The sequence below is a fragment of the Cupressus sempervirens genome, chromosome 3 (genome assembly GCF_028749045.1).
Source record: "Cupressus sempervirens isolate cs-2001-9-10 chromosome 3, ASM2874904v1, whole genome shotgun sequence".
NCBI classification, from domain to species: domain Eukaryota; kingdom Viridiplantae; phylum Streptophyta; class Pinopsida; order Cupressales; family Cupressaceae; genus Cupressus; species Cupressus sempervirens.
The window spans coordinates 624,448,995-624,459,312 of NC_143120.1; the positions used below are offsets into that span (position 1 = coordinate 624,448,995).

A 10,318-nucleotide genomic window follows, 5' to 3' on the forward strand; every position below is an offset into this window, starting at 1 on the left:
TACCTAGGTCTAGCTTGGTTTACTTCTTCTGTCCTCTGGTCAAGAACACACCATAGTAGGATTAGAAATAAATAAATTCTTTGAAAATCATATATAAAGGAGTTGTACCTATGATTTAGAGGAAAATTAGTTATCAAGTAACATTTTTCCAACTATTGTATTCAATTGTTCTTTACACACTTGGGCACTTTGGGAGTTATTATAAGAAATTAAAATTTGTTTACCAACACTATTTACATGAATGAGTTTAGCAATTGGCTTATTAGAGATTTACATGAACTTGGCCAGGGAAACACAAATCTACATGCATTCTTCCAATAGCCTATTTAAATTAGGACGACACAACCAACAACTGCATGTATTCTTAATGAAAATAGGAGATGGACCACCGGTGATGATGGGGATTAAATGATTTCTCAACAACTTGAAACTACTCACAATCTTGTCCCACATCGAGCCTTTCAAATTTACTATTGTATTTCTCCTAGCCAAGCAATCTCACAATAACATTCTTATCTTATTGAATGAAAAATTTAATTTACATAGTTGATTTAAGAAGATTTTTCTTTGTAGAAAAACCAATGTCTAGATTTTATAGTACTAGAGCATTACTTTGTGAAAGGCATAAACCTCTGGAGCCTTAAAAAAGATAAGTCTCTACTATGTAAAAATACAGACACATAGGCTTCCAATAATTCAACCTAGTTGCTTGGAAATTATCCCTGATGTCCAACGAGAAGGATAAAGTTTTGTGTGGCCTACTTGGATGAATACACATGGTTATGTGTAGCTTGCTTTCTTCCTCTCAAGAAAAATGATGGAAGAAAAATAATCATGCTCATTTCATTTTTGGATAGTTAATAGCATCTAATACATGCGATTGGGTTGCTATTGCACTGGAAATTATCTTCTGATGAGGGTTTTAAGAAAGTGGGAACCATTCAAGGCTAATCTATGTTGGAGCACTTCTTATCGCACTGAGAAACTTGTGTTGGGTGTTCTTTATTCATTGTGTTACTCTTCATATGCTACGCATGTGCCTTTTCATGGACTTCTTTTGGTCTTAAATAGATCATCTTTGTGTTATGTTGTTGCTACTCTTATATCTATATTTGTATGTACATACATACCGGATTAATTGTTTATCTCTTTTACTATCCACAATGTTTGATTTCCTAATAAAGTCACTAACTCCTACACCTTTTTCATGTTTCTTTATGTTGAAGACATAAATCATTTTTTTTCCAAAATAAGGGGTTACATTGCTGATGGCTAGTATATCTTCTCTTACAGTCCAATATTATACATAAAACACATTTTTATATTCTAAGTTTCAATGCCAAATCTGCAACTTTATTTTTCAGCTATATAAACTTTAATTTTTTTAGTCATTTATAATCAAGAAGTTGAACATTATAAAGTTTGTTCTCAATATTTTCAGTGTCAAGGCTCATATCCATAAAATCTTTTGAATCCTATATTTGACTCAGTTTTGATAATGTGAAATATGTTAAGTGTGAAATCGATTTGTTCAATGCATTGAAACTTAGATTTGAAAATAGTTCTCAACTAAAATGAGAAAGTGGTAACATAAATTTCAATTTTATGATCAAGATATGAACATTTTCTATTCATAAATAGTTACCCACTTGTGAAGAAAATTGTTGGAGTTTGTCTTTATGTGAACTTAGATTTCCATATGATCTTAAATATGCTAATTCATTTTCTATTTCTTTTTAGTTTAGACACAACATTATTATGGAAGCTATATCATTAGATTACCAGACATGCAATACCCATACCTTAAATTGACTTACATTGCTTTGTAATTATTCAATACATTATTTATTGTCTATTTGTATTAGTGTGTGTTGTTTAGATATAAATGTGATGTATCCATTCTCTATTGTTCTATGTAGCAATTCAAGGTTTGTGTTAGTGAATGCATGTATTGTCATTCTACTAAGTGCCAGACTAGGCAATTTGTGCTTAGAGGGCTTTTGTTTGTGTCCAATATTGTATTAACAAGGAAATCATGTGCTCTGTGTGATTAAAACAACTTACAATTTTAAACAATAAAAATGCAAATATTCATTTTTTTTGTTTGCATTTGCATATATTTTTCACTTTACTAGTAGGTTAACCTCTAATGTTCAATGTTTGTGAGATTAAATTACAACAAAAGAATATACGTCCCAAGGTATCAACATAAGTTAATGAGAATAGTCCTGAAATGATCTATAAACAATAATGGCATATCAAAATAGGCCTGAATTAACCATTAAATAATTTCAGCCTCCTATTTGGCTCTTAATAACGAGAGGGGTCACAAACACGATGTCTTTCTATGAATGACCTATTGAATTAGATACTAGCACATCAAAATAGGCCTGAATTGATCCATAAATAATAATGGCACATTAGAACAGACCTAAAATAATACTCAGATAATTTTATTCTCCTACTTGACTCTCAATAATGGGAGGGCTTAGAAGCACAACTGTCTTGGATGCACAACTTTAGTCGCTACATTGATAAGACTTGGGTGCATAAATAATTTACCTCAACAATTGGAGGACTTGGATGCATAATTTATTTTTAGGATTTAACTACACAATGATATATCTTTAGGGAATGGATGATCAAGTTACACCTATTAGGGAAACCCCAACATGATTAATCGGGCCCTATAAATCTTGCCAAATAGAATTGATAGTTGGCCATTTATAAACTCTTTAAACATTGGTGAAGATGGAAAATACTTAACAATCATTACAGATCATGGGGCATGGGGCATCGTGGCAATACATGTTTGATTTAGCTTTCTATTTTATCGTTGTTTAATCTCATTTAGATAATCATAATAAGTTCATTTTAATTGAGGAGTTTCCCATGGCTCTATCAATATGCTAAGGAATTATAATAATGCCACTGGTCATCGACAAATACAAATTGATGTATATTAAAGAGATCAACATTCCAAAGATACAAGAGATATGATCAATAGACCAACTAACCTTTAACAAATGCCTAATACTAGTGTTCTATTATTACTTGGGAGTGGACACACTTTGGATGAACAAAATCTATCGATTTAGACATTGGACAGAGATTTTGGGTTTACTTGAAGTTCGCAACCAAAACTTGTTAGAATTCTTTAGAATAACTGAGAGGGGGGGCGAATCAGTTATTCAAGGTCCAAAATTCCCTACTAATACCTTTTTCCACTTTTAATGAATCCATATACTTTTCATCCATCCAATACTTAAATCAATCATATAAGAAAGTTACAGTAAATCAACATGCAATGATAAAACATCCAAAATCAACACATGACACAATGATTTACGTGGAAACCCAATTGGGAAAAACCACCAGTAACATGCTACTTGATTTTCACTCTTCTAAAGTGATGCCCTGTTAAAGGCTTACAACACACTGTTAAATGTGACCTTGTTAGAGGATTTCACCAAACTGTTAGGAATGGGCCTGGTAAAAGGTCTTTAGAACATTCACTTAGAATGTCACCCTGTTAAAGGATTTATCTTATGGCTATTAAACCAACCTAAGTCCATAGGATTTAAACTTACTATTACAATTGCTAGAAAGTAACGATAATGGTCTTTTGATCTGATATAACTTACAACATACTTTGCAGATTTCAGATCACACTTTCAATTCAATCCTTATGCTTGGCTTCAATCACTTCAGCTCTGACTACTTGTCTCCCTCTTAAGCTTTGTCTCCTTGAGTCTTCTTACTCATTCTGCCAATGCAATCATCCTTGTAGTCGTCTATTCAAACAGAGTTCTTGTGCTTTCTTCTCCTTAGCACATTCTACAACACTTCATGCTTTTATGCTTGACCACCTCTCTCTTCTTATTCCCCTCTCGCTCTCTTTCTTCATTAACTTATGTCTTCTTATATAGAAGTCTGATTTTCCTTTGTCGCTCAATTCTCCCTTTCCAATTTTAGGGTTTCAAAATGGATTAGGTAGGATACAATGTATCTACCCCATATCTTGTTTTCTTCTAGAAACTTTGCCAATTATATCCTTAAAAGAAAAATGTTCTACATGGTGTTCTGTGCCACCAACTCATCATTATTATCTTCCTTTTAATTCACAAATTTCTAGATAACAACCTTGTCAGCTTCGATCTGGCTAATCTTCTACTTCCACAATAATGCAGCAACTCGACATTATTGAGTTACTGGTGCTCGACACCTCTGTATTACTCGGCACCTATTCTTGCTCGGCACTAGGTTCTGCTCGGCACTTGATTCTGCTCGGCACTTGATTCTGCTTGGCACTTGGTTCTACTCGGCATCTGAAGTTTACTTGGCATTAACTAGAAATTTACTCGGCTCTTACTAGCTTGCTCGGCTCCTTCTCTCTAATGAACTTAGTTTGAGATTTACAAAAGACTTAGCTAAAACCTTAAATCTTTGATATGTTTCAGTGTGCCCATTCTTTGTATCTTATAGTATTCCATCAAATACACTTTTTCATCAATGGCTTAGTTGATCCTTATACTTCATTACAACATCATAACTTCAACCTTTCTCTAGGTGATCTAGTTACATCTTATTGATTGCCTCCACCTTGACAATCAACTAATTGATAGTATTTGGATCACTAAAGCAATTGTCATTCCTACAAGTAGCAAGTTTGACATCAATGACAAAACAATGATTGAGGACAATCTTTACCAGTTTCAACTTTTCTTATGATCATTTCAATCATTTCCAACAAAACTATTGTATAAAGAACATGGTGTGAGATTCCTCAAAGATGACTATGTTTTAGATTTTTAATGAGCCAGTCAATTTCAATGCATGTAAAAATTATAAGCTCTATTATTTCCTATTTGAATGTTTTGGAATTTGATAGTAAAGAGCAAATAAATTTCAATGAAATAATAAAATTACAAGTTTAATGGTGTATTTCTTTTATTCTTTTAGCTTTTGTCACTTACATATGAAAACTAAAGGAAAATCCAACTTTTTATGATATGTCTGAGAAGTTTTTTGATTTTTTAAGGGATTTTGGGAGACACCTGCAAAATAACTTCATCTGGAGTTCCCTAAAGTGTAACCATGGAGCGATGTTCATAAAATATTTTGAGATCGAAATAAGTATAAGTGTCATGGCATCAAATCAAAGGAGTTTGATGGAAGAGGGGCTTCGAGGCAAAATATATGACATCTGAGATGTTTGGGGCATTCAAGGAGGCAACAATCGTAATGGTCAACCTGAGCTACAAAACAAGAAAACAAATGATATTTGAGATTCCTGTATTCATCTCTTTGGCTTATTTTAGTACCAAAATATTCATTACTACGAAATAGTGCATATTCATCTACTTTACTACATTTCTTTATGTCTATTAAATTACAGGGATGTGAAACATCCTTCAACCATAACTTAAACAATTGAGTTGGGATGCTTTAGTTGGTAACAAAGAAAACTAAAAGGGTTTATATTTTAATTGTGTTAGCATTATTGTTGTTACTCTTCTTATGTGATATTTTCTTATGTGATTTTTTGTCATTTTGTTGTTGTTGTTACTCCTCTTATGTGATTTTGTGCCTTGTATTTCAATGTCTCATCATAGTTGTATTTTATGTTGTTAGCAGGTTAATCTCTATTATTAGTTGCTACTTGAAGTAAATTACAAAAAAGAAGTGTACAACCCAAGGTCTTGCTATAAGTTAATCAAAACCAGATAATTTATGAGCTTGTTTCTAAACATACTTTCTTATACTATTAGTGTTTCAGACTCAAATTGTGGGCAATGAGAATTTTCAATACCTGGTTGTATTGTTTTTCTCCTCTTAGTAGGTGCATATTTCTTATGATTGCACTGCACCACCTAATGAACTATGGAGATACCGAGCACCAATAGCTTATCATTCCTTTGAATTAAATATGGCACACAACCCCTAAAAGACCGCAGCTCATACTTAAATTTTGTTTTCTCATTCATTGCTTAAGCATTTAAAAAAATATTATCCAAGCATTAAGAAACTGCTCTCCTTAAACCTACGGAATCATTTGGGTAGTTTGCATCTGATTCCAACCTTCTAACTAATATTTTCATCATAGAACCCAAAATAATAATTTAAATAGTTGTCCCAGTATAGTAAGACCATTGTCTTTGCAGTAATTGTATTTCTCTGTTTCTGTTTCATTTCATAACAATAAATTTAGAAAACTAACCATTTATTTGTTTGACTTTGCTTCCATGTACAACCATATGGAAAAGTTAATGGTACCAAAGTTATGAGGCCATTATAAATGGCTTAAGAGTGGGGGCCACTCTTGAACTAACCAGGTACAAGTGCTCGTAAATTTAAAGCACCAAAGTCTTCTCCCATATAGTACCGACCACCCCCTTTGTTACGCTTTATGCGGTCTTATATTTCCACCTGTTTCGCAATGTTGACCCAGATCCATCAACCGCAGAAGGTGCACTAATTAGTCCAACTTTTCTAGTAGGGGAAGTGCAAAAATATGAACAGGGCTTTTCTGATAAGAATTAGGGTGAGAAAAGTGTGCCAAAGAGAGCTGGTGGGATGCGTTATGCCTGGTCGGAATATTAACTTTCTGTGTACAAGTAAAATGCGACTGACTAGACTATTACTCTGTGACTTTTAATTTATTTAACAAACAAATTGTGTAATTCATTTAACAAACAAATTGTGCAATTTATTTAAAATAGAAAAAATTGCGTACTTCTCTTGTCGGTGTAAGAAAATGATAAATTCCATGGCTTTCTTCTTCTCTCGCTCTCCCTGATTTGTCAGAAAACTTTTTTGAAAGTGGAAATCTCTTCCCTGATATTTGTATGCTCAGCAACCTCCATTCTTTATAACGCGTTGCCGTGTCTTTGCCTCCCAAGTAAATCCCTAAGCATGGCGCCCGCAACCAAGTTATTCGTGTTTTCTGTTATTGTAATTATTCCCCTCTTTCTCCTCCCTTTCTGCATTGGATGTATTCCCAGCGAGAGGGAAGCTCTGCTTCGATTCAAATCCGCCCTAAATTACTCTTCCTGGGAGAAGAACAGAGGAGATTGCTGTCTCTGGCCAGGCATTTCCTGCCATGACACCACCAATCATGTTGTCTCTGTTGACATGCACGGTTCTTATGGCGGTGGCGTCTTATCTGAGAGCTTGTGCGGCGTCACCTATCTTGCAACCATTCGCCTAACCTTTACAGGGTTGACAGGTACCATTCCTCCCTGCCTGGGAAACCTCTCTTCTCTTTCTGTCCTTGATTTGTCTAACAACAATTTAAAAGGGGAAATTCTCCTCGATAATATTTGTAAGCTCAGCAACCTCAGCATGCTTGATCTTTCAAAGAACCAACTGAATGGAAGCTTACCTTCCTGTCTGGGAAGTCTTCCCTTCCTCACAGAACTGCATCTATCTTATAATAGCCTGTCTGGGAATATTCCATTGTCTTCTTCTCTTGCCACTCTTGATTTGGGCTATAACAGTTTTGAAGGTGAAACTCTCCTCGCCACTGTCTGTCTGCTCAGAAACCTTAGTGAGCTTAACCTTTCTTACAACCAGCTGAATGGAAGTTTACCAACCTGTCTCGGAAGTCTCCCATCTGTAATTCATGTAGAGATCCAAGGAAATCACTTGAGTGGTAAGATTCCATGTTCTGTGGGGAAGATGTCCTCCCTGACATATTTCGATGTTTCTAATAACTCGTTCAGTGGTTTTATCCCAGATTCCTTGGGAAATCTCTCTTTGTTGGAAGAATTGCATCTATCTCGCAACAAACTGAGTGGTTCTATCCCAGATTCCCTGGGTAATCTCTCCTTGCTGAATATCCTGGATGTATCTTACAACAAATTGAATGGAACTCTTCCCTCCTCATTTTCAAGGCTCTCCTCCCTTACCAATCTCATTGCTCATGGGAACGCATTCAACCAAAGCATTGCTTCTTCGGTGCTGCCCTCTTCACTTGAAATACTTTATCTATCACTAGACGGCCAACAAGTAATTTCAGAGGCCTTCTTTTACAACCTTACCAATTTGGATAGTCTGGGCTTGTCAAATTGTGTACATAATATCAGTACCACATGGATTCCCTCATTCCAATTAACTTGGTTGTCTATGATATCATGCAAGGTGGATGGCCCAATCCCGTCCTGGATTTCAACTCAGTTCTCACTTGTAGACTTGGAATTGGTTGACAACAATCTTACTGGAGAAATTCCTTCGTGGGTACTGGGCATGAATCTTCTCTTCATCAATCTTACAACAAATCATCTCCAGGGACAACTTTTGCCAGAAGCAGCAGGTGGGAATCCATTGACATCACTGGATTTGTCAAGGAATGAATTTTCTGGTCAGATTCCATCAATTTGGCCTCCTAATATAACAGTGTTGTTGCTCAATGACAATTTGCTGACAGGAAATATTCCTTCAAACATACAGGGTATCTCTTCACTGGAGATTGCAAACTTTGCAAACAATCATTTGAGTGGAATAATCCCTCCAAGCTTTGCCAATTGTTCCAAGCTTGAAAAACTTAATCTGGGAGATAATTATTTCAGTGGAATGATTCCTTATGAGTTTAGTAAGCTCAGTGAACTGTGGTCACTTATGATAAGGAATAATCAGCTGAGTGGGCCATTTCCTCTCTCCATATCTAATTGCTCAAAATTATACTTGTTAGATGTTGGCCAAAACTTCTTCAGAGGCCTCATTCCACAGTCAATCGGGAACATTTCACAGTTGAAAGTGTTAGCAATGAGGAAGAATCATTTTTATGGTAGGATTCCTGCTGAGATTGGACGACTGAAGAACCTACAGATCTTGGATCTTTCTTCAAATCGACTTTCGGGCTTGATACCACATACCATTTGCAGTTTACAAGCATTGATGATAGAAACCCATGAGGACTTTTCTATGGTTCAAGTTGAAATAGATGAGCGGTCAGGTGCAGGGTTGTATGCTTTAGACTACACATATAAGAATGGATTGACTATGAATTCCAAAGGCAGAGATGAGCGGTACACATATATTTTCCCCACCATGATGGCCATAGACCTTGCAGACAATCAACTGAGTGGGCATCTTCCATCTGATTTAGGAAAGTTGAAAGGATTAAAGTTGCTCAACGTTTCAATGAATAATTTTAGTGGTGTTATTCCAAATAGCATTGTGCAAATGATTTGGCTGGAAACATTAGACTTGTCAACAAATCATTTTTGTGGACAGATTCCTTTAGATTTTGGTTCTCTGAACTATTTGGAAGCCCTCAACTTTTCCAACAACCAGCTTACAGGAAGCATACCACAAGGAGGACACATGGCAACATTTAGTCAATTGTCATATTTAGGCAATCCAAATCTATGGGGTTGTCCACTTCCAAAGAAATGTTCTTGGCCTGAATTCACTCCTAGTCCTCCTCAAATCTCTACATCTGATAATGGAGAAGAGCAAAGCGAGGAAAGTGTGTGGTATGACATTGGAGTGGGACTTTCATATGTAGCAGGTTTTACAATAGTCCTAGTATTTATTGTGCTGAAGAAAAAATATTTTGAGGGAGTCGATAGGATTTTGAAAATCCTTTTCCCATGGATCCGCAATTTGACATTGTAAAACTACTCTTTGCTAAGGTGAGCCAATATAAATTAGTATGAAGTATAAACACATTATACTCCTCCAATGGTAAAAGGTATTTACAGGCATTATAATATATTTTTAATTTGTTATGTGCATGTTCTTTTGTGATTGTACATTTACTTAGCAACCATTTAAAATCTTATAAAACTGTCACACCTGTTCTTTCTAGAAATGTATGTTTTTATTAAAAGAAATATTTTTCAGATTTCTCTATAAAGAATATATTATTACAATTTTTTTTTTCAAACGTATATTATTTTCTCTTTTGCATGTTCAGGAGAGTCGCTTTAGATTCAGTGATTGGTGAGAAAGGCTGATATACACAAATATTTGGAGCAAGCTTTTAATTTTGGGGAAATCTCATAGCTAGTTAAACTCAATATTTTCTTTTTGGAGTATGAAAAATTTCTGTAAATTCAAATTTGAGTAATAATTCAGTCACGAATTGAAGAGAGTTTTTTTAATAAGAGTTTTTAACTTTTGTGACTGATTTAACATCCACGATTTTTTTTCTATATGTCATCCATTAGCACTCTATTTTGAATAACTCTTTATAATGTAAGATAATAATTACTTTGTTATGTGTGAGGAACATATAACATTATGAAAAAATCTTACAACACTAGAAAAATCCCCTTAATAACTTATAGAATTCTGTATATAGCCCTAGTCA

The 10,318-nt window shown here is 34.8% G+C and overlaps 1 protein-coding gene across 2 annotated transcripts; it reads left to right on the plus strand.

Moving 5' to 3' along the window:
- The first annotated feature begins 6,655 nt into the window (after positions 1-6,655).
- LOC149568222 (uncharacterized) lies at positions 6,656-9,734 on the plus strand. Of its 2 annotated transcripts, XM_089821233.1 has the most exons (2): positions 6,656-8,314; positions 8,429-9,734. In XM_089821233.1, exons 1-2 carry the CDS (start codon positions 6,916-6,918, stop codon positions 9,619-9,621), a joined length of 2,592 nt encoding a protein of 863 aa, XP_089677359.1. In that variant the 5' UTR covers positions 6,656-6,915; the 3' UTR covers positions 9,622-9,734. The 2 variants fall into 2 exon arrangements, with proteins under 2 accessions (XP_089677359.1, XP_089677358.1); XM_089821232.1 differs by having other exon boundaries at positions 6,658-9,734.
- The last annotated feature ends 584 nt before the right edge of the window (positions 9,735-10,318 follow it).

Bases quoted from the DNA above. Each gene is read 5' to 3' on its own strand.
- LOC149568222 (XM_089821232.1), top strand. From the start codon at position 6,916: ATGGCGCCCGCAACCAAGTTATTCGTGTTTTCTGTTATTGTAATTATT.